Source organism: Salvia splendens, chromosome 11 (genome assembly GCF_004379255.2).
Source record: "Salvia splendens isolate huo1 chromosome 11, SspV2, whole genome shotgun sequence".
Classification (NCBI taxonomy): domain Eukaryota; kingdom Viridiplantae; phylum Streptophyta; class Magnoliopsida; order Lamiales; family Lamiaceae; genus Salvia; species Salvia splendens.
In genome coordinates this window covers 9,113,770-9,138,863 of record NC_056042.1, presented here as the reverse complement: position 1 = coordinate 9,138,863, position 25,094 = coordinate 9,113,770, and the positions used below count along the sequence as shown (strand labels likewise).

The 25,094-nt window shown below is 41.8% G+C and overlaps 2 protein-coding genes and 1 long non-coding RNA gene across 3 annotated transcripts; 2 read left to right on the top strand and 1 right to left on the bottom strand.

Moving 5' to 3' along the window:
• The first annotated feature begins 342 nt into the window (after positions 1–342).
• Positions 343–1,037, top strand: LOC121755189 (protein SOB FIVE-LIKE 3-like). The gene has a single exon (XM_042150477.1). The coding sequence runs from the start codon at positions 537–539 to the stop codon at positions 930–932; it is 396 nt and encodes a 131-aa protein (XP_042006411.1). The 5' UTR covers positions 343–536; the 3' UTR covers positions 933–1,037.
• A 17,123-nt stretch (positions 1,038–18,160) lies between these two features.
• On the top strand, positions 18,161–20,403 carry LOC121755635 (amino acid transporter AVT6A-like). The gene is made up of 5 exons (XM_042150957.1): positions 18,161–18,842; positions 18,916–19,068; positions 19,145–19,348; positions 19,429–19,894; positions 19,970–20,403. Exons 1-5 carry the CDS (start codon positions 18,392–18,394, stop codon positions 20,109–20,111), a joined length of 1,416 nt encoding a protein of 471 aa, XP_042006891.1. The 5' UTR covers positions 18,161–18,391; the 3' UTR covers positions 20,112–20,403.
• LOC121755636 lies at positions 20,260–24,383 on the bottom strand. The gene is made up of 2 exons (XR_006040842.1): positions 24,023–24,383; positions 20,260–20,614 (listed from the first exon to the last, which is right to left on the bottom strand). It is a non-coding gene; the product is annotated as an uncharacterized LOC121755636 (long non-coding RNA).
• Positions 24,384–25,094: the final 711 nt, after the last annotated feature.

The following is a 25,094-nucleotide window of genomic DNA, read 5'->3' as shown; positions in this document are numbered from 1 at the left end:
GGGTTTATACATTCTTTGCCATTTGCGTGAGTGGGCCTTATCTATATCCTCATTTCAAAAGCAGCTTTATATTTATTAAGCAGACAGGGGAGTAAGTAAAGAATAGGGAGATTTCCGGGCATGAGGTGTTATGAGTGTGCAAACCAAGTACTATCTTCCAATTTAAAAGAGGTCTAAACCTCTGTCTCTGTCTGTTGTATGTGTGCTTTGAGAGAGAGAGAGAGAGGAGACTTATGTTTTTATATGTGAGGTTAGTTCACCTGTAAAGTTGCTCCTGATAATAAAAGCCAGAGAATTTATTTTGCAGAGACAGCTAAGCAATACCTTTCCCCTCCCCAATGATGAAGGTGGTTTTTGTTGCATGAAAGAGTCAATAGATAAAGGAGGGCATAACATAACCATTTGCCTCCCAGTCAAGAAGATTGTGGATTGCCCAATAGCATCACTCACCACTCTAATTAAAGATTTTGCTGCCTGCTTTTTTCAGTTTCTCACCTCTCCATAAATATATTTGCCTTGTTCTTGGACCTACTGAAATGGATCCTTCTAAAATAGGCACTGAGGAGGAATGCAGCAGCAGTGAATCCGGGTGGACGACATACATAGCCTCCCCGAACCTCGAGGACGAATATGCCGATCAGAACGAAGAAGATGACGGCGACGATGATGATGACAACGTAGCCCAAAAAGGGTTCGAAAAGGTTGCGCGAGAAGAAGCAGCAGCTGATAGTGATGATTCGATGGCCTCGGATGCATCCTCTGGTCCAAGTGATCAATATGGATATGTCGGAAGAAGCCATGGAGGTTTCATCCATGCAGGGAGCAACAATCAAAGAAAGTGGACCGCAAAGAAACAGGAAGAGAAGAAGAAACAGATAAAAGGAGAAAAGGACAAATCAGGCAACAGTGCAAGAAGATTGAAGAAATTTTAACCATACTTTTTTTTCAACAGCCCCACTTGTGTGAAGGTATGCACAAAATTTTGTAGCTCTTAATCCATGCTTATAGCAATATCATGGAGTATAATGAAATGGGTTGATTGAACATGTTTTTACTGTTTTTTTTTTGGTTTATGATGTGGTCTCACTTGTGAAGAGTTAGGTGTCATGATTTTGAGGCTTTCCTGCTAAACCTATTTTATCCTTCATTGCAGAAACATTGTCAGGCATAAGAATGTGTTTTGTTAGGTCTTTTTTTGTCAATCATAGCATTGCCAGATTTAAAAATGATGTAAAAATGAAATAATGATTTACAAGCTCATGGGAATGATGACTTGGTTAAAGAATATAAGACAGATGTGTAAGAAAGTGAAGCTCCAACAATTTAGTTAAAGACAGATGTGAAAAATAGGGTGTTTTTGTCCTTATATGGTCTAGAATGGTAGTGGGTGCACCTCTATATATTCACAACTGATATTGTTAAGATGCACATTCATGTGAACTCAAGGCCTATCAAAGGGGGCAAAAGAAGAAGTTTTGAATATTCCAAATATTAGATGTGGATGTGCACTGAGCAAACCACGACTGCATTAGAGTTAAACATCACAATCTAACACATTGCAGTCTTGGATGTGGATGTGCACGACCACCACATTTTTAGTTGCACCAACTCAAGTGTTCCTACTTCCCTATCAACAGAAGCTTTCATAGTAGAAAGTTAAGAAGCCCAAATAGCAACACATTGAGCAAATACATGGACAATTGCTTTCACATGTCAATGGTAGTAAATTGTAGTAACTTTCTAATCAATCCAACCAGCAATAGCATAAAAGTTGTCAATCGTTGACGTTGTGTTGACATCGAAATCTTGAAATTTTACAATGTGTTGACACTAATACAGTGTGTTGAGAGTTTGGAATTTGTACAATATAATATGTACAAAAATTGGGAAAAAACTTCATTTCATTTATAAAAATTAATACATTACAATACAAATTAAAAAAATACGCAAACACAGCGACGGCGGTTACTGGCCCACACTTCTTCAATCATGTCGTTCATGAGCTGGGCATGGTCTTGTTGGTTGCGCATTGAGGCATGTCTAGATAGAACCTCATTGAAGCCCGTCGGTAATCCTCTAACAGGGGGCTCAGTCGCCGTGCTGGACGAGCTAGATGCACCTTCATCATCGTTCCAGTCGGTGATGGTCCCACCTTCATGCTCGACTATCATGTTGTGCATGATTATGCACGCATACATGACATCGGCGATGACTTCCTTGAACCAGAGACGAGCCGGCCCTTTCACAATTGCCCACCGTGCTTGGAGCACACCAAATGCCCGCTCGACATCCTTCCGCGCCGCCTCCTGCTTTTGCGCAAATAAAACCCTCTTCTCACCAATAGGGCAGCCGATCGTCTTCACAAAAACCGGCCACCGTGGGTATATGCCATCGGCCAAGTAGTAACCCATGTGATATTGGCGCCTATTGCCATTGCATTGCTCGATGAAGAGGGTGGATGAGTTGAGGATGTTAATGTAGTTGTTCGACCCGGCCACGCCGAAGTAAGCATGCCAGATCCAGAGCCGATGGTCAGCAACGGCTTCGAGGATCATCGTCGGGTGGCTGCCCTTGTATCCACTAGTGAATTGGCCTCTCCACTCCGTCGAACAATTCTTCCACTCCCAGTGCATACAGTCGATGCTCCCTAGCATCCCAGGAAAGTCGTGCTCCGTCTCGTGCATCTTCATCAGGCCCTGACAATCAACGGCAGTCAGCCTGCGCAAATATGTGTCGCCGTAGGCCTCCACAACTCCCCTACAAAATCTCTTCAGGCACTCCCGGCCTGTTGTCTCCCCGACGTGGAGGTACTCGTCAAAAATGTCCGCCGTGGAGCCGTAGGCCAACTGACGGGGTGCAGCCGTGCACTTTTGCAACAGTGTAAGGTCGGGTCTGCCGACGCCATCTTCCTGATACGTCATGTATTCATCACGTGACGACAAAGTCCGGACAATGCTGAGAAAAAGGTAACGCGGCATTCTAAACCGGCGGCGGAAAACGGTAGGTCCCCACCGTGGTTGCTCGGCAAAATAGTCTGCAATCAGACGTTGGTGAGCTGCCGCGTGGTCGCGTCGGAAAATCGTCCGACATCGAATAGATCTGCTCCGCCGCCTCCTCGCGCTGCGTTTCGACTAAGCATTCTGCCATGGCCTCTTCAACGGCTGCATATAAGGCTTTCAAGATCGGACTACCTGACTCCGAGGAACTAGAACTAGTGTCGTCGTCGTGGTTCATTTTGGTATGTGAGAGAGGTAGAAATGTGAGAGATGAGAGAGATGAGAGAGGCGAGATGTTCGTATGAACAAGTGAATGAGAAACGAGGTTTAAATAGATAAAATTCGGAAAAAAAATTCAAAAACGCATGCCATCGTCCGCGCCCATCGTCCGCCGAGCCCACAATGATGTCCGATGGCGCGGACGATGGCGCGGACGATAGGCCATCGTCCGCTCTTCTTCCGCTCCCGAAGCTTAGGGCGTGGGCATAGGGCGCGCCCTATGGCGAGCACCCACAATGGAGGCATCATCCGCGCCCGAGGACGATGGCACGCATAGGGCGTGCCATCGGGCGCCCCATTGTGGGTGCCCTTGGGGCGTGGGCATAGGGCGCGCCCTATGGCGAGCACCCACAATGGAGGCATCGTCTGCGCCCGAGGACGATGGCACGCATAGGGCGTGCCATCGGGCGCCTCATTGTGGGTGCCCTAAATTCAAAACTCTCACGTTCGAAATCGATAAATTAAAATTAAAAAAATAAAGATAAACCTATGGAAGAAATCATAAAATTAAAATTCGAAAATAAGGAAACAGAAGGAAAATGTTTTTTTGGAATGTGGGATTGTGAAAAGGAGTTGAGATTCATAATTATTGAATGCGGTTGGTACAATGGGCTTACTTTAAAGGCCCAAATTCATTAGGAAAACGTGATTGTTTCCATACCCATTTATAAAAGGCTCAGTCATTAGAGCATCCGCATCGCTGGCTCGATGCTGTCTCAGTCTCGTCTCGGCGAGACAAGATAACATCGAGTTAGCGATGCGGATGCTCCATCTCATCCCGTATCCCTCCGCCGAGAGGAGGGTGGCGAGTTGGCTTGCCACGCGTGTTGGCCACGTGGCGAGCTCCCGTGCGGCCGTGACGCCCACTTATATCCGTTGAAAAAATATTTTTTTTTTAATTCTGAAAAAAATTGAAAAAAGAAAAATTCCCCCAAAAATACTAGTCGTTTATAGCCGTTTCTTCCAATATTTTAATTTTTTTCTATTTTTTAAACCCCCAATCACTTCAACAGGCCGATAAACGAAAATCAGACACTTTTTATGCAGAAGCAAGAGGCTGCTCGCAAGGATGTGGAGAGAGCGTTCGGGGTTCTACATGCTCGATTCCACATTATCAAATCCTCGGCTCGTACGTGGTTTATGGAGAATATGGTCGACATCATGTATACGTGCATAATCTTGCACAACATGATTGTCGCCGACGAAGAACCTGAAGCGGGAACTTAGTTCGACCCTGAAACCCCGGGAGGCTCTACAGCAAGTAGTCTGCCTCGCAGTGGAGTGCATCCTTCTTTGCAAGAGCGAATGTGTGTTCGGGCAAGGACACGTGATTCTATCGCCCACGCCCAACTCCAGGAGGATCTAATGGAGCACATTTGGGCAAAATTTGGCAACCGTTAGACGATCACTGCATCACTTCCATGATTATGCGGATTTCAATAAATTGTAATATTAGGATTCCAATTATATATTTTTCGTATTGAGACAGAGACGGAGGGCTGCATGTGTTATCTCTTAATTAAAAGATGGGGTAAAAAGTGCAGTGGAGGTGATAAATAATTAAAGGATGAGATGCTATTGAGATGATATTGAGACAGAGACGTGTATGGCGTTAGACAGATTGAATAACCAATTTTGCACCTAACCATGATAGGCTATTTTTGAATTTGTGTTTCTATCCATCATTATATATGAATCAAAAGTTCATGCAAATAATGAAATAAAGATAAATCTAAATTAACATAACATATTTTATTAATTAAATTATTTTTAGGAAACAGTTCAGAAATGAGAAATCGGTGCCCCAAAAACAGGAGGGCATGCGTAGCATTTCATATTACTTGTTTTATGAATTCATTATTAAAACTTTAGTCATTCTGCCCCAACTTTTCTTTTATCAAACTCAAGTCTATAAAATTAAAAATAAAATAAATAAAAATACTGTAAATATACTACAATCTAGAAATTCATTGCTTCTGTACTACATGTAAGGCACTATACAATATACGTGACGTTGGATTCTTTATAATACTAGTATATTATTACTTAATTGTAGTTAGAAACGAATCTGATCAACATTTCATATCTTTTTCTTGTTTGAAATAATCAACTTCTCTATTTCAAAATATGCTGATAAGCTATTCTTTTCGTATTAGTTTTTCGTGTGTGGCTCTTGTACATATACTTTCTTCCGTATGTGACGAATACTCCTATACAATATGTATATTAAATATTACTCGTTTCCACTGGCGGACACACATGAGATGAGGGGAGAGCTTAAGCCCTCTCACCAAATTTCATTTTCTTAATTTTTCTACTTCTAAAAATTTCAAAAATGATCTTCAGTCCTTCCTAATTTATTGCAATAGACGACTGAATGATTTAAATTTTAAAAGTAAAAAGGGCTGAATTGAATAAAAAGGCAAAAAATACAAAGACAAAATGAAGCAAAATTGGTTGTATGTGGTTGAGGAAGACGAAGACTCGTTTATTAAAATTTAAAACAATTGTGTATATTGTGAAAAGTAAAAACATTGAAAGCATGTGGTGGTGTTCATTTATTGGTTCATGTTTTAAACTGTATTAATGACTACTTTTTGCTTTTTCTTTATTTTGTATGTGTCGCGTATAATTTTGTAGTTGAACTCAAAATTTTAATAAATGATATCTCACGAATAAATCATCATTTGCAAAATATGGAGTATATTTTAATTTTCTTTTAATATAATCTACGTAAATTTAATAATTTTACAAGTATTGAACAACTATAATAGTTGATGCATGTTTGTAATTTGTTTGAATGATATATATTTCCTCCGGTTTGTTAGTGAAGTTTTATAATAACTGTGAGTAAAATAAGTTAACGGAATGTGATATTCACTTACTGAAAAATGATAAAGTAAAATGATGTTTAATGGGCACCAGAGAGGTTATATATTTACTTATTTTTATCTCTTAAATATAGTGATTTTGGGAGCATTGTGGGTTTTAATATCAAACTGAGCTAGTTTTATTTGACGAACCAAAATAGCTAAAATAGATTTTTTTTAAAGACAAAACGAGTGTATAGTGCAGCCTCTACTAACAAAATTTTCTGCGTCCGCCCTGGCTGTTTCCAACTACATAATGTGTAACTAATGTTATAAATTTATAACGATGTGTATACATAATTTATAATTAACATTGTGAAATTATAACGATGTCGTATATCTTATTGTGTGTACTGCTATATTCTTCAGAACAACAGTTTCATAAATTAATACTACTATTAAATAAATAAATCATTTCTTAGGCATATATTCCGATGCACCTATCGGAATTAAATCCTAAGCGCATTTCCATCCGTGCTCTTGCCAACGAGCACGGATGTGGGCCCAGACCCACTTTTACTCTATGCTCTTAGGCAAGAGCACAACACCCACATCCGTACTCTTCCGTAAGGACATGCTCAAGGGTCCCACCATTCTATTATTCAATTTAAATAAAAACATTTCCACAAAATTAAAATGCATTAAAAATATCCGGAATACTATTACAAATTACAATAAAATTAAAAATTACATAATTAAAATCCTAAAAATTAAAAAGTACATAATTAAAATCCTAAAAATTAAACATTACATAATTAAATTCATAAAATTAAAAAAACCCACTACTCGTGGCCGAATTTCGCCCAAATGTGTTTGATTAGATCTTCTTGTAACTCAATGTTGGCTCGGGTATCGCGCATTGTGTCCCTTGTTTCGATCCTCTCGCCCACCGTCGTATGCACACCTTGGCGTGGGGGAGACCTCGCGGTTGAGCTTCCGGCTTCATCCTCGTCGTAAAAGCTAGCCGCCATCGGTCATTCGTCAGCTATAATCATGTTGTGCAAGATAATACACGTGTACATGATGTCGGCGATATTTTCACGTACCACAGCCGAGATGGGGCCTTCACAATGTTGAATCGGGCTAGAAGGACCCCATAAACTCTTTCGACGTCTTTCCGAGCGGACTCTTGACGCTGCGCAAAAAGAACCCATCTTTAGTTTTGCGGGTTGTTGAGCGTCTTCACGAAAGTCGACCACCTTGGGTAGATACCATCGGCGAGATAGTAACCCATGTGGTATGCATTTCCGTTGACGGTGAAGTCAATCGCCGGTGCTACACCATTCAAAACATCATTGAAGAGTGGTGAAGAATAGAGCACGTTCAAGTCGTTGTTGGATCCAACAATACCTAAATATGCATGTCAAATCCATAAGCGGTAGTCGGCGACCGCTTCAAGGATAAGTGTTGGGCCGCCGCCTTTGTGGCCCCTTAAGTGTTGCCCCCTCCAAGCAGTCGGATAATTCTTCCACCTCCAATGCATGCAGTAAATGCTGCCAAGCATACCGGGAAAACCATGGACTGTTTCGTGAAGACGAAGCAATCGTTGGCAATCATCGGTGGTGGATGCCTGAAGGAATTCTTCACCGAAAGCTGAACGAACGTCGTCACAAAATTTTTTAAGGCAAAGGATTCCAGTTGACTCACCGACATGCAAATACTCGTCGAAGAGGTCAGTCGTTTGCCCAGTAGCAAGTTGTCAGATGGCACACGTACACTTCTGCAACGCCGAGAGACTTTGCCGACCGGTTGCGTCTGTACTTGTTTGAAAGTATTCAACACGGGCGGATAATGTGTTGACAATACGCATAAACAAGCGTTTTGATATGTGAAAATGGCGCAGAAAGTAATCTTCCGGAAACCGTGGCTGGTCGGAAAAATAGTCGGCAACAAGCCTTTTATTGGCTCCCTCCCGGTCACGATGGATGTAGCGGCGAGTTGATCTAGTTGGTCGAGGAGGAGGGGCGGGGGTATTCGCGGTGACATAGGCTTCATAGGCGGCACAATATTGTTCATAGTATTCTTGTTCTTCGCGCTCCGCTTCCGCAATGAGATTGGTGAAATCCATTTGAGAGGGTTTGAGTGAGAGAGGAAGATGTAGATAAGTTGTATGAAAAAATATGAATGATGGATGAATGAGAGATGATTTGATGTGAAAAATGGATGAGAAATGTGTGTATTTATAGATGATTTTGGGAATAAAAAAATCAAAAAAATTCCAGAAAAACGGTAAACAAAACGACCATATTTTTGGGAATCCGATCTTTTTTGTATTATTTTCGATTTAAAAAAAAACAAAATGAGTTTCCAACGGAAATGCCGTTGGCCAATCAGAACGCGCCACGTCAGCTGCTCGATGGCACAGACGTGTTTGATGCATCGAGCAGCGCCGAGCCAGCGGCAAGAGCGCAGTGGCGAGCAGGCGGTGCCGCGCCGCTGGTACGGATGGACGGATGGGTGTCCACTCACCGCTGCGGATGCTCTAATGTTTATTAATATATACTCCCTCCGTCCCGGATTAGGAGTCACTTATTGTTATGGCTCGGGTTTTAAGAAAGAGTTGAAGTGTGTAATAAATGAAGTGAGATGGTAGAGTGTGTAATAAATGAAGTGAGTTGGTTGAAGGTGGATCCCTTTTGACTTTTTGGTGTGTGTAATAAATGAAGTGAGATGGTAGAGTGTATAATTAAATGTTTGATTTTTATTTTGGTTTATTTTAATGTAGAGAATGACATTTTTACGTAATTTTGATGAAGAATGAGGTAAAACTGTATGACCAAATATGAAAAATTCTAAATGTGACTCTTAAACTGGGATGGTGATACGGGACCTCCGTCGGCACGGCTTAAGGAACGACAATTGCCTCAAGAAGATGAGCTCAACGCCGACACTAGGTTGCCGGCGACAAGGCAGCACGCTGAACCGGTCCAACGAGCTAGGTCCTCGCGACGTGTGGCACGAAGGCTGGCCCGATACGAAGGCTAGACTTTGTCTCTCGTTAAGGGACGTTCCTTATTAGAGTCTTTTATTCCTTATTTAGTAGAGTCTTTTATTCCTTATTTAGTAGAGTCTTTTATTTATGTTAATTAGTTAGTTATCCAATTCCTAGTAGTAATAGGATTTCCATCCTAATTAGTAGAGGACGTTTAGAAGGGTTATAAATAGGGGATTTGTTATTCACTTTATTCATCAAGAAATAAACTACTTCCTCTCAATCTCTCTATTCTTCTCTCTCTCTCTCGTCCGCACCTTCCCCCAAACTCTAGTTCTTGCGAAATCGTGAAGTTGAGGAACTTCTTCCTTAACAAGTGGTGCTTTCATCCCGAACTCACTGAATCATGTCACAGAACGACCATACGGAACCTATGACGATCTGCGGCCTTGAACCGCTGTCTTCAACTTCCAAATCCACGGATTCCAGTTCGACCATGCTGGAGCAGGTGCTGGCAGCCATGACTCGCATGGAGTCACGGCTGGAGGCGCGCATAGACGCGCGGCTGGAAGCACAGGACCGCGGCGCATCGAAAGCGATTCAGCTGCCAAGACCGGATCCGGAGCCACCGTCGGGAGGGCTGCCCCAGTGCGGCCAATATCCGGTGTATGCACAGGCATCCAGAGGAGCGCAAGCTGGAACGCCACGTCTGGGAATAGGCGATCCATCGGGGAGCAGCTACGCTGGGATCTTGCCGAACCCTAACCCTAGTATGGGTTTGAATTCTTGGGTGAACCCCAACGCACCACGATCTACCGCATGGGATCCACCGGGGTCTAGAGCAGAATCCGCGAGTGCCAGGCAGCCAACGGCCAGGGATAATCCAGCGGCTAGGCAGCCCGGGGGGGCAGTTCGATCAGCCAAGACAATTTAAGATGCATCAGCCGCGATTTGACGGTTCGGAGGCGGCGACTTGGATCTCGAGGGTGCAATATTATTTCGAGCACTTGCCGGCCTCGGAATGGGTGTTCAACTATCGTGAGAACAATCCGCAGGCAAGATGGACGGATTTCTTGGAGGATGTGAGGCGACGTTTCGACCCCCAATACTTTCAGAATTTTATTGGATTGATCGCCAAATTGAGTCAGTCCGGGTCCTTGGCAGAGTACCACACGACGTTCGAAACAATGCTTAATCGTGTGCGCAGGGTCCCGGAGTACATTTTGCTCCCAATTTATGTGGAAGGTCTTCAGCAACCAGTTAAGAACCAGGTTAAGCATCAGAACCCGTCGTCAGTGGCAGCAGCTATGGCACTGGCTATAGAGTATGACAGTTGCATTGAACGTCCTCCAGCGACGTCAGGGGCGCCCCGTCGGCCGTGGCAAAACCGTGATCAGCGTGTTATGACACACCCGCTGCAACAATCGACGTTGCCCCCATCAACCAATCAGCCGAATCGTTCCAATCAGGCGAAAGGCTCGGAGTATCCTAGGTTGCCAGTTGTACGGTTAACAGCTGCGGAGAGGGCGGAGCGTTCTAAGCTCGGCCTATGCTGGTATTGCCCAGAGAAGTGGGTTGCAGGGCATTCCTGTAGGGGCAGATTTTTGGTTTACATGGGAGAGGATTTGGAGTCAGATGAGGACTCGGAGCACGGCCAGGAGGAAAATAGGGATCCGCCAGTAATATCGGCGGACTTGTCCCATATTTACGCGCTGGACGGACGACAACGAGAGGATGACATTGAATTGAGGGGGGTAATCGGGGACATACCTGTCAGGGTCTTGGTAGACACGGGAAGCTCACATAACTTCCTACACCCCGACGTGGCGGAAAAGTTAGCTCTCCCACTGCAGCAGATTCGTCCTTTCCGAGTGTATGTCGGCAATGGGGAGTCATTGTTATGTTCCTTTGCGAGCATCCAGACCAGATTGGTCATTCAGAAGCATGTGTTTTTGGTCGATTTACACATTTTACTAGTACATGGTCCTGATGTGATTCTGGGGAGGATCTGGCTCAAACAGATGCGCAGGGTCACAAGCGATTATGTCGACGGAACGTTGGAGTTTTCTCGGAATGGGAAACGTGTGTGTCTTAAACTCGTGCCCCCATCAGCGAGGGAGGTATCCTTGAAGACGTTCTCGTCCTTGTTACAACTACAGGGCGGGGAGGAGTTGTTCGAGTTAATTCAACTCCCGCCAACAGAGAGTAACCCAGCGACGGAGGATGGGACGCTGGCATTGCCACGGGAACTACCGGAAGAAATTCGGAGCGTCTTGGTTTCACACGGAGACGTTTTCGGCTTGCCTTCGGGAATGCCCCCTAGACGGCAGTTTGACCACAAGATTCACCTCTTGCCCGACGCCAAACCAATAAATGTGAAACCTTACCGTTATCCATACTTTCAGAAGAATGAGATAGAGAAGTAGGTGAAAGAGATGTTAGAATCAGGGTTGATTCGCCCAAGTCAGAGCCCCTTCTCCTCGCCGGTTCTACTGATCAGAAAAAAGGACGGGTCCTTCCGTTTTTGCATCGATTACCGGGCATTAAACGCAGCAACCATTCCTGATCATTTTCCGATACCGACGACGGATGAGTTGTTCGATGAGCTGGGTGCGGCCAAATTCTTTACAAAATTGGATTTACGATCCGGCTATCATCAAATCCGCATGAGCGATGAAGATATTTTTAAAACGGCATTTCGCACACATGACGGCCACTTTGAGTTCCTAGTGATGCCGTTTGGATTGACAAATGCTCCCTCAACGTTTCAGGCGGCGATGAACGCAATTTTCAGACCCCTTTTGCGTCAGTCGGTGATAGTATTTTTCGATGATATCCTCATCTACAGCCCATCCATGCCAGCGCATGCACGCCATATCCATGAAGTATTGTCTATCCTCAAGGCTCATCACTTCTTTGTTAAGTTTTCTAAATGCACATTTGCGTGCTCTACAGTGGAGTACTTGGGTCACCTAATCGCGGACGGGAACCTGAAAGCTGACCCGGCTAAAATTGAGGCAATGACGGTATGGCCGGTTCCAAAAACGGTGAAGCAGCTACGAGGCTTTCTGGGGCTCACGGGGTACTACCGACGGTTTATAGAACATTATGCCTCCATCGCTAGCCCGCTCACGGAGTTACTGAAAAAGGACAGTTTTGTATGGACTGCAGCAGCGACGGACAGTTTCCAAGCATTAAAACAGGCGATGTCATCCGCCCCGGTCCTTCGCCTTCCGAATTTTGACCGCACCTTTTACCTAGAAACGGACGCGTCGGATTTCGGAATCGGGGTTGTTTTACTCCAGGACGGGCATCCGCTGGCGTTCTTTAGTAAAAAGTTAGGGCCGAAGCGCCGGGTCTCGTCGACTTACCACAAGGAGCTGTATGCCATTGTCGAAGCAGTGCAGAAGTGGCGTCAGTACTTGCTGGGACGGGAGTTTGTCATTCGCAGCGACCAGAAGAGTCTTAAGGAGTTGTTGCAACAGATAATTCAAACTCCTGACCAGCAATTTTATGCCCGGAAACTGATGGGCTACAAATTCCGCATTGAGTACAAGACCGGAGCTTCAAACAAAGTGGCAGACGCCTTATCCAGGCGAGATGTGGAGGGTCCAGACAGAGAGTCCGCGAGCGCGGCAGATGGGGACCTAAAGTCGGCGGTGCTGGTACCAGACGAGTCCTCGATCTCGGAAGTGGAGATTGGGCGGGCACTGATGGCTGCCGCACACCCGATTCCTGATGTTTGGGAGGTTCTGCGGAATGAGGTGATGTCCACCCCCGATTTGATTGAGTTACAGTCATCCTTACAACACGGAAAGGCAGATCCGGCGGTGTCCCTAGTTGACGGTTTATTGTACTTTAACCGTCGTGTTTATGTGAGCAAAGATTCCATGGCTAAAGCGGTACTCCTACATGAGCATCATTCGTCGCCTGCAGCAGGCCACCCAGGAGTAGATAGAACGTTTAAGAGGTTGGCGGCCTCGTTCTATTGGAAAGGGATGCGGAAGGATGTCAAAAACTTCGTTGATTCCTGTTTTGAGTGCCAAACGACCAAATACTCTACTCAAAAGCCGGCGGGCCTGTTACAACCTCTACCTATTCCTTCACAGGTGTGGGAAGATGTTTCGATGGACTTTATCACCTGCCTGCCGCCGTCGCGAGGTTACACGGGTGTCATGGTGGTCGTAGATCGCTTATCAAAATATGCCCATTTTGCGTTGTTACCAGTCCGTTACAACGCCTTGAAGATTGCAAACTTGTTTATCGAGACGGTAGTCAAACACCATGGATTCCCCAAGACTTTGGTGTCGGATCGTGATCCAGTGTTCTTAAACGAGGTGTGGGAGGATATGCTCCGGCTTAGCGGGACGACACTTCATTTCTCGACGGCCTATCACCCCCAAACAGACGGACAGACGGAGGGCAGGAATCGCGGCCTGGAGCAGTACCTGCGCGCCTTTGCCGCGGATAGACCTGCTAAATGGTCAAATTTTTTGCCTTGGGCAGAGTTAGCTTTGAACTGTTTTCACCATGAGGGGTTAGGGATTTCGCCATTCGAGGCCCTTTACGGCAGGGAACCGCCCCCCTTGATCGCGTCGCCACCTTCGACAACAACGCCACCAGATGTGGCTTCTTTGATTCATCAACGCGGAGAAACGATTATGTGGCTCCGCCAAAACTTGGAGCGAGCGCAACAACGAATGCGGAAAGCAGCAAATAAGCATCGCCGGGACGTGGAATTCAATGTAGGTGACAAGGTGTTACTTAAACTCCAGCAGTATAGGCAATATTCCGTAGCAAGACCTTTGTCCTCAAAGTTATCACGCCGCTTCTATGGCCCTTTCGAGGTGTTGGAAAGAATTGGTCAAGTGGCGTATCGTTTGCAGCTGCCCGAGGGGAGTCGTGTCCATAATGTGTTCCATGTGAGTCTTTTGAAACCATTTGTGGAAGACATTGCGTGGGCGCACAGGGAGCTTCCGGCATTGTTTGCACGGGGGAAACCGGTGGCTCGCCCAACCGGCGTCCTTGGTCGACGTACGGTTTTGCGAAATGGGGCAGCAGTGGAGGAAGTACAGCTAGCTTGGGCCGATGATTCGGGTGAGAATCCGACGTGGGAACCATTAGTTGTGGTGCAGCGAAAATTTCCCGCTCTCCTTGGGGACAAGGAGCATTCTAAGGAGGGGGGAGTTGATACGGGACCTCCGTCGGCACGGCTTAAGGAACGACAATTGCCTCAAGAAGATGAGCTCAACGCCGACACTAGGTTGCCGGCGACAAGGCAGCACGCTGAACCGGTCCAACGAGCTAGGTCCTCGCGACGTGTGGCACGAAGGCCGGCCCGATACGAAGGCTAGACTTTGTCTCTCGTTAAGGGACGTTCCTTATTAGAGTCTTTTATTCCTTATTTAGTAGAGTCTTTTATTCCTTATTTAGTAGAGTCTTTTATTTATGTTAATTAGTTAGTTATCCAATTCCTAGTAGTAATAGGATTTCCATCCTAATTAGTAGAGGACGTTTAGAAGGGTTATAAATAGGGGATTTGTTATTCACTTTATTCATCAAGAAATAAACTACTTCCTCTCAATCTCTCTATTCTTCTCTCTCTCTCGTCCGCACCTTCCCCCAAACTCTAGTTCTTGCGAAATCGTGAGGTTGAGGAACTTCTTCCTTAACAGATGGACTTTTATGGCAAAAAGTGACTCTTAATCTGGGATGGAGAGAGTAGTTAATTGTTGACAGTATTCAAATGTGCAAGGACGACCAATGGTGTTTAATAATCAACAAAGATTGCGACCTATCTTACTATACCACGCAAGCGCACTCTCCAGCAGAGCATGCCGTCTATTTTTGGGCGGCTGCAGCTAAATAACCTATCAATTTAAAATAGAAATTAAACGAAATCCATTCGCCACATACGTCAAGTTGCCATGATATTTTATTGGTAATTATTGGATCTTCTTTTGTTGGTTTCAATCAAATCAATTTTTGTTGATAAGCATAACAATGCTGACTCCTTTGCCCTTTCATACCTACATTATCGTGCTATTGCGAGGCCACAATCATTTGCCCTCCCAGTGGTCATTATTTTTGAAATTTGCTTATTAGAGTGTCCACTATAAGACGGACACGCCCAATAGCTCCGTCTCAATTTTTGTTCATAGCCCCAATTTTGTTATTCATAGCCTCAAAATTTTGTGTCCGCCACTATAGTGGACACCTCCAATAGCCCCCAAATTTTATAATCAATTTTCATTTTATAATGTTTCAAGTAATTATGAACAAATTTATCGGGTTATATGTAATTAGAAGAACACGACTATACGAAGTAGAAGTAGAAGTAGAAGTAGAAGTAGAATTAGAATTAGAATTAGAATTAGAATTAGAATTAGAATTAAAATTTAAATTAAAATTAAAATTAAAATTAAAATTAAAATTTTAAAAAATTTTTAAAATCGGCTATAGCCGCGGCGGTCGGTGCAGCCACTATAGGCGCCGCGCCTATAGCCGCGTCCGCCCCCATTTCGCCACGTCCTCGCCCCGGAGTCGGCTAAAGTCCGTCCGCCCCCATTTCGGTGTCCGCCCGCGGGACAACGTCTCCACTATAGCCCGCCCGCCCTCCGCCCCAACCCGCGGCTATAGCCGCGGGCTCCCCATAGTGGATACCCTTAGAGCATCCACAGTGATCATGATCGGATAATCATTTGCCTAGTATGTGATTTAGTGATTGCCATATTAGAATTTTTTTAGTTTGATCTAGGGGTGTGCATTCGGGTTTCGGTTCGGTTTTTCACCATAACCGAACCGAACCCAAAAAACCGAAATTCGCCTAAAACTAAAACCAAAAAACCGAAACCTGAACTTAAAAACCCTAACTAAACCGAAAAACCGAAATTATATAAAAAACTGAAAAATCGAAAAACCTTAAACCGAAAACCGAATTAAAAAACCAAAAATCTGGAGAGAAAGAAAACAGTACAGAAACTTAGAAATTTTCAACCAACAAAACATAACGTGATAAAAATGATAATATCCCTAATCCATCAAAGGCACCAACCAACAAATACAAATATGCAATCAACATTCCACAATAAAAAACATCAACCAAAATGTCTTCAATAGTTTCAATTAAATAATAGTAACATATATATAATAAATAAATAATTAAATAAATTTGGTTATTCGGTTATTCAGTTTTTTTTAGAAACGTGAGTTTCCAATTAGGGCTTTTACTTTTAGTTATAATTAAATAATAGTAACATATATATAATAAAATAAATAATTAAATAAATTCGGTTATTCGGTTATTTTCTTCGCCCAAACCGAACCGAAAAACAGAAATTTTTGTATTTTCAAAACCGAACCGAACCGAAAAACCGAAATAACCGAACCGAATTTCAAAATTTCAGTTTGGTTCGGTTCGGATATTCGGTTTTCGGTTTTTTTGCTCACCCCTAGTTTGATCTATCGAATAATCATTCGCCTAGTATACGATTTAGTGATTGCCATATCAGAATTTTTTAGTTTAATCCATCGGATAATCATTCGCCTAGTATACGATTTAGTGATTGTCATATCAGAATTTTTTAGTTTGATCTTTTCTAAATAGAGTGGTTTCATCTGCCTAAAACGCGTCGCACTCATCCGCCGCCCTGCAATGGGCGGACAACGCGTCGGGCGACCGAGCTACGCGACCAAACTTTCGGTCGACCCACTCATCCGCGAGATCGTCTGCGGTCCTGCAATGGGCGGACGATCGCGGATGAGGATGAAAAACACGGATCGGGCGGACGAGTGGTGAACCATTGCGGATGCTCTTAGAGTGCCACAATAGTGTAACAGTCACACTTCTGCCACAAAAAAAAAACTTGTCTGCCTAATAATTACAGTCACCCCTTAGCCACATAAAACTTTTCCAGCCATGTCGCAGCCACGCGTCACATTTTTTTTAATTATTGGTATATTTTAATTAGAGTAGAATAAGATTAATTGGACAAAAATAAAGAGAATGGAATGGAATGAAAAAAAAAACGAACTGAGAATAGATATTTTATAATAAAAATGAAAAATAAATAAATAAAAAATAAATTTAACACGGCGACTGCCGCGACGATAGGGCGGCTTGCAATAGACCGTTGTGGCATAGCCGCGTGACTGCCGCCACCCCACCCAGCTACGCTGTATATCCGACTGTTCCACCTCTGCCGCGACGCCTAGATGGCTTACAATAGAACTCCGCAGCTAGTCTATTGTGGACACTCTCAGTTTGTTTTTGTTACTAAGAACGTCTCTAAGGGGAGAGGTAAATTGAGAGATAAAGTCTTATAACTACCATATTTACCTTTTTTCATAAAAATCATCATACAATGGCAAAAAGTATTTGACAAGGTATTATACATTTTCCATTTTGAAGAGGTATCTTTACCTACCCATCAATGGAGAGGTAAAATCCTATAACTATCATATTTACCTTCTTTTCATGAAAAAACGTTCTTCAAGGAGGAAGGTACTTGAGAAGATATTACACATTTATGTTTTTGGAATGCATTTGTACTATTATTTTTATTTTAAAAAATAATTTACATTTCTATATATCTTTTCTCTTTGAAATATGTTAATTTTTGAAATAATATATTTTACTTTTTTTTATAAGGTAAATAGAGGATATACCCCTTTTATTTACCTCTCCTCCTCGAAGATGCTCTAATGATAAATGGATAAATACTCATAAATCTAAAATTGAAGAGCATAGTGCATAGAAAATGGAACACCACGAGTTGTTTATTACATATCTTTGTAGATGATTAAACCAACAAGTATACTAAAATATAGTGTCCCCAAAGTGTCCAATGTTAGCACTGAAAAAAGTATCCAATTACAATTCATTAGAGTGCATATCAAATTTGAGTGGTCCTTATTAAAAGTAGCATAAATCTCATGAAATATCCAGAAGCAAAGCCCCAAGCTAGGTTTCTATGATTTTGACCATACCGATTGGCAATTAATCTTGGTAGGGAAGTATGTCTAGTTCAAAATCTATACTACATCTTATGTTATAAACGCAATTATGCCACATTATTATTTGATTAAACCTTACTACATACGCAATTCAAATAAAGAACCCAGGTGTCGGCTCGACAAACCCAATCACGACATTTACCAAACTATCAGAAGGAAAATAAAAGTGTTGATAACTTCTCTCTCTAAATCTGATCGACAACTTTTCATTGATAAGTTGCAAGCACTTTGTTCTCTTCAAGATTTCTTCACCCAATCCCAATCCCAATCCCAATTCCAACAATCCAATCGCAGCAAGCATGACAACCAAAAGCCAGAAGAAACCTAGAAGGTCCTCATCGAAGAAATCAAAGAGGGAATCAGTCTCCGTCCGAATCATCGATGAGAAAACGCCTCTATTGCTCAACAAGAAGGCGGAGAGCAGCAGCTTCTCCCACGGCGAAGCAAACGGCGCCTCCTTCACCGGAGCAGTATTCAACCTCTCCACCACCATAATCGGCGCCGGAATCATGGCGCTGCCGGCCACCATGAAGGTCCTCGGTCTCATCCTCGGGATCCTAGCTATTGTCTTCGTCGGCGTCCTCACCGAGCTTGCCATAGGCATGCTGCTCCGCTTTAGCAAGGCCGGCGCCGTCGCCTCCTACGGCGCCGTCATGGGCCACGCGTTCGGCTCCATTGGCCGGAAAGCGCTCCAGGTCTGCGTCGTCATCAATAATATCGGGGTGCTCGTTGTTTACATGATCATACTCGGTATTTCTCTCTTGTAATTTACACTTTAATTTTCAAAATTTGTCTATTGTTCTGATCGAATTGAATTGTGAAGGGGATGTCGTTTCCGGATCGACCTCGAGCGGAATTCATCACCCCGGTCTGATGGAGAGCTGGTTCGGCCAGGAGTGGTGGACCGGCCGGTTCTTCGTCCTTGTTGTCACCACGCTTGGGGTTTTCACTCCATTGGCCTTTCTCAAGCGCATTGGTAAGCTGCAATTTCTTAAATAAGAAATTTTTTGAAGAAATGAGGTTTGTTTGTTGATTGTGGGGAGTGGTTGCAGATTCTCTACGGCACACCTCTGCGGTGGCTGTTTTCCTTGCAGTGGTGTTCCTGGTGATAACCGTAGGCATCGCCGTTGCCAAATTTATGCAAGGGAGCATGATGTGGCCGCGCCTCCTCCCCGATATCTCCGACTTCAGCTCCATCTGGACGCTCTTCACTGTCGTCCCTGTCCTCGTCACTGCCTACGTATGCCATTTCAACGGTACGGACGGATTCTTCCAGAGTTATGAATTAGTTTTAATCAAGTTAGTTATTTAAGTATTGTGGTGTGGTGTGGTGTAGTGCACAGTATTGAGAACGAGCTGGAAGATCCTTCGTTGATAAAGCCGGTGGTTCGAACATCCCTGCTGCTCTGCTCAGTCATTTACATCATGACCAGCTTCTTCGGCTTCCTCTTATTCGGGGACGCCACCCTTGACGATGTGTTATCCAACTTTGACACGGATCTCGGCATCCCTTTCAGCTCCCAGCTCAATGATGCTGTTCGTGTTAGCTACGCCCTCCATTTGATGCTGGTTTTCCCGGTTATTTTCTACCCTCTCCGTTTCAACTTAGATGGCCTCTTCTTCTCCTCCTCCATCCCTCTCACGGCCGACAACATGCGCTTCACCTCCCTGACAATTGCCCTCTTGTCCGTCATCTTTCTGGGGGCCAATTTCATTCCCAGCATTTGGGACGCCTTTCAGTTCACCGGTGCAACCACTGCTGTCTGCATTGGCTTCATCTTTCCTGCTATCATCGTTTTAAGGTAGCATCCGTTGCCTCTGCTCTGCTGCAGTGTGTTTTTCTCTGTTTTTTATTCAACTGTGGTGTTGGTTTTCAGGGACGTTCATGGCATCACGACGTGGAAACAGAAAACTTTGGCGGTGTTCATGGTTGGTTTGGCTGTGTTTGCTAGTCTGGTGGCGATTTACAGTGATGCGTACGCCATATTCAAGAGAAACGCAACACCTACTCGCGAATAGTATCGCTAGAGGGGCTTATCGGATGAGTCCCATATGATTATAGATGAGGAAATGTGTGATATTTGGCAGCATGGACATAGAAATGAATTGGATAACTTGGATCCAAGTCAGGCATCATTTAAGTGTGTTATGTTAAATTGGAACATGCTAGATTAATACTCCATAGGAGTATCTATTTATTAAAGCAGTTTTTGATATCAGTATGTTTCTTTCATTGTAATACTACAAACTCTACAATATTTCATAATCTGTTTTGTAAGAGAAGTAAAAATTGTGCACATTACTTTTCAAACCTTATGTTTCCATCAAATTTCAAGCCATACAGTTATATATCCTTCTTTCACTGGAAGCTTTTTCTGTCCTCAATATATTATGAAAGCTCAATGACTTGTGCTTTGAGGCCAACAGTCGTTTTCTCGTCACTCTCTGAGGCGTCACCACCGGATTCTGCTACATCATCATAACGATTATATAGTTACGCAACTCAGCAGGACTCTCGGCTACTGCCAAAATAAGTAGCAACGTTAAAGGGTGAATGTTTGATCCTTCAAGTACTCAATCATATGTATTTGTGTCAATTTGTGATTCTGGTGTCCAGCTTCAAAAACTTGCCAGACTTTTTTTGTAATACTAAAACAAACAATGTAACTTGAGTAATACTTAGCAGATGGAACAGAACAAAATTTTAGTAATTCAATCAGTCTGTCTTTGTTCCTCAACTGTAATAAGCAAGCAGGAGTATAGCACTAACCTACTGCATTAAGCATAGGCACCTATGTAGTGAAGTGTGTTTAGGAATTAGGACATCCAATATGAAAGCGAGGAAGACACTGCAACTTCTAATAAGCAAGCTTCAAACCCAACCTTATATGAAAAAATTGACATAATCACTCAAATGGGTATGATAAATTGTTAACCCAGTTCTTAGTTGCTAACTACAACTAAATTAAATATAGGATTTTAGAGATCTAATAGTCTATAAATTGTTACATGTAGTTTCGTTTTTCATTTTTTAATATTAAAAAGAGAGGAATAACTACCAAATTTATGATTTTAGATCGGGTGTCAATATAATATACTCTCACCGTCCCATAAAAATATGTGCACTTTTCATTTTCGTCCATCCCACAAAAACATGTGTATTCAATTTTTGGAAAGTCATATCAATTTAATAATGTAGGTCCCACTATATATCCACTGACACTACTTTAACTATCATTCACCTCATTTCTCTTACTTTACCATACCATTCTCCTCCTGACCTCTATCTTACTTTATCAAATTTTGTCTTAATTCATGTGCCATACCCATTGCCCATATTTTTATGGGACAAGGGGAGTATTAAAAATATCAACACAATGGCTTGAATATGTCAAAATAATTTAATATTGACATTATACACGCATTATGTTGACATATTATGACATTTACGTCATATTAACCTGTTTGTCGAAAAAAAATCCAAAATTCACAATTGTTTTTCTTCTAATTTTGACATGGGAACGTATGCAATTGAGATATCGTTAGAACCCTTATAAAATTATAGTACTATTTAATTTGATATATGTTGTGTGAAAAAATAACTTAAATTGGGATAGTTACATGAATTTAAAGTTTTGAGATATTTTTTTAAAAATTAGTTACAACCTAATTTGTTTTTAAATTACATTAATACCATAACTGACATTTTTCTTCATTATATTAACATTTAAGGATGAGTTAGCAATACAACGTACCACATTACTCAAATTGGCTAATCAATGAGATGCTTTTGTTGTATAAAGATGACAAATTTAGTACTCCCTCTGTCCCAATTCCCTTTTCTTTTTCGCACGTGTTTTGGGAAATGATGATAAATACACCATCTGTTCCATAAAAATATGTGCACTTTCCATTTTCGTCTGTCCCACAAAAATATGTGTATTCCATTTTGAAAAACTTATACCAATTTAATAATATATGTCTCACTATCCACTGACACTACTTTAACTACCATTCTCCTCCTCTCTCTTACTTTACCATACCATTTTCCTTATCTCTCTTACTTTACCAATTTTGTCTTAATTCTCGTGCCATAACCTTTGCCCATATTTTTATAGGACGGATGGAGTAGTTAAAGTTGAGAGAAAGTAAAATAAGGGAGAATAATATAGAGAATAGTCTCTTCTAAATTTTGTTAACACTTGGTAAAAAATAAAAATCAGATTTGAAAGTCACTCGTGTCAGAGCCAGGTTTCAATCATGTTTCTTCATTGTATTGACATTTAAGGATCAGTTAGTAATATAACACACTACATTATCAAATTAGCTAATCAATGAGATGCTTTTGTTGTATAAAGATGACGAATTTAGTACTCCCTCCGTTCCAGTTCCCTTTCTTTTTCGCACGTGTTTCGGGAAATGATAGTAAATAGTTAAAGATGAAATGAAGTAAAATAAGAGAGAATAATATACATGAGAGTCTCTTCTAGATTTTGTTAAAGTTTGAGAGAGTAAAATAAGGGAGAACAATATAGATCCCATTACTCAAATTGGCTAATCAATGAGATGCTTTTGTTGCATAAATATGACGAATTTAGTACTCCCTCTGTTCCAGTTCTCTTTCTTTTTTTGCAGGTATTTTGAGAAATGATAATAAATAGTTAAAATTGAGAGAGAATAATGTAGAGGAGAGTCTCTAATTGATTTTGTTAACACTGAATAAAAAATAAAAATCAGATTCGGAAGTTCATTAAAACTAAATTAAAAATAAAAATCAGGTTTGGAAGCCACTCATATCAGAGCCAGACTCTTTCTTTCTCGCACGTGTTTTGGGAAATGATAATAAATAGTTAAAATTAAGAGAGAATAATGTGTAGGAGAGTCCCTGATAGATTTTGTTAACACTGAATAAAAAATAAAAAATTAGCTGAATAAAAAATAAAAAATAAAAAATTAGATTCGAAAGTTTGTTAAAACTGAATAAAAATAAAAATCCGATTTGGTAGTCACTCATATCAAAGTGAGGCTTCGATCTTAGGACCTATGGGTTATGATCCCACCACGCTTCCGCTGAGCTACTCTGATTTACCTATTTTTTAGTCACTCAATTCTAATTATATTCGTGATTGTGTTTTTAAAGGATTAAAAAGAATAAATTTATATAATAAACATCCTAATGTATATTTATTTTGATGACGCACTAATACAACAAGTAATCAAAACTGAAATATGATTATAATAGCAAATGAGTTAAAATCATTATTACTATATCGAAATCAACTTACTGGGAGTATAATTAAAGTGGGATGCACTTACAAATTATTATAAGTTCATAACTTTCCGCCAATATAGATCATCTGATTTCAGTTACAGTTGCACATGATTATGCCACAGCACCTATTGGCAATTTGATTTAATATTTATATTTGCATGCACGAAGTGCAAAATAAAAGTAAGCAATCGTTTGTACATAATAAGCAAACTTTCACACAATAAAAGTACAAAATTGAGCAAATTCGCAAATAAATGAAACAAACAATATAGTATTAAATTAAGCAACATTTCGAATAGCTTATCCAAACTTTTCAATACGCAAAATTTGAAACAAGCATGTTTAACAAGAAATTAAGAAAAAAAAAGAATTAAGTCAACCGAAAATAAGTTGTCCGTATCAATTACCTAAATCGCACAAATTAAGCAACATCAGTTGCAGTAAGCAAAGAGAATACACCGTTAACTAAATACCGCACACCAAATAGAATAATCTACTATTTCTCCCAGAAATTAAGCAATAACATCACAATATTAAGCGGACAATTTAACAAATTAAGCACTTAACCGAACACTACCCAAAATAATCTTTATTCATAAGGAATGAAGCAACAACCACAAATTCATGGAATCCAAACCTAAACAAAGCAGGAAATTACCATTTCGCGAAGTTTCTCCGACGTCAGGCGCTGAGGTGTTTGAAATTGCTCATCTTTTAGCTAATAAGAGTACATGTGGTCGGTAGTTGGAAGAGATTCACGCTCTATTCTCAAAAGCGCAATGTTTGGGTCGCCGGAAATGTAGAAATCGGCAGGATTGGGCTAGGTTTTTGAATTGAGAAGTTGAATGAATTGGAAAGAGAGTGGAAAGGTGTGAAATGAGTTGAATGTGAGAAGACAGATCATGTATTGATTGATCGCTGAAATCCCCCAACTTTTATTTCGGAGAGTGAATATAATATATGAAGTGACTGATTTATCCTTTAATGCAACTAATACTCTGAAATGCCACCTCAATTGATGAAATCATAACCACACATCTCCATATCTAACAATTCTTATAAGTAGGATGTTAGAGCATCCGCAACGCGTGCCGTTGCGGTGCCTTATTTCGTTCCGGAGGAACGGAACCGCGGCGGCACGCGTTGCAGCCGCCCGTGTCGTCGCCATTCCGTGCCGGTGCCGTGCCGGGTGCCGTTCCCGCGAGACGCGGCAACGTTCCGCCACGCGCCGAGGCGACGTGGCGGCCTCCCATTCGACGCGTGACGCCCACTCGCTACCCCGCGAGTGGGCGTCGTCACGGTGACGCAATAATTCGATTTTTTTAAAAAAATCGAATTTAATAAAAAAAATATTTTTATTTATAAAAATTGTTTTTTATATTTAAAAACAATTTTACAAATAAATGAATACTAGAAATTCGTATTAGCCCATATATATTTGATGGGCTTGCGAATTTATGAAACCCATTCTTGGTTGTCTCTCTTTTATAGAGACATCCTTGAATGTTTTTTGTTCCACTTTCGATGTGGGACAAATTCATCTTGGTTGTCTCTATTTTATAGAGACATCCTTGAATATTTTATATTCCACTTTCGATGTGGGACAAACTCATTCTTGATTATCTCTATTTTATAGAGACATCCATGAATGTTTTATGTTCCACTTTCGATGTGGGAAAAACTCATTCTTGGTTGTCTCTCTTTTATAGAGACATCCTTGAATGTTTCAT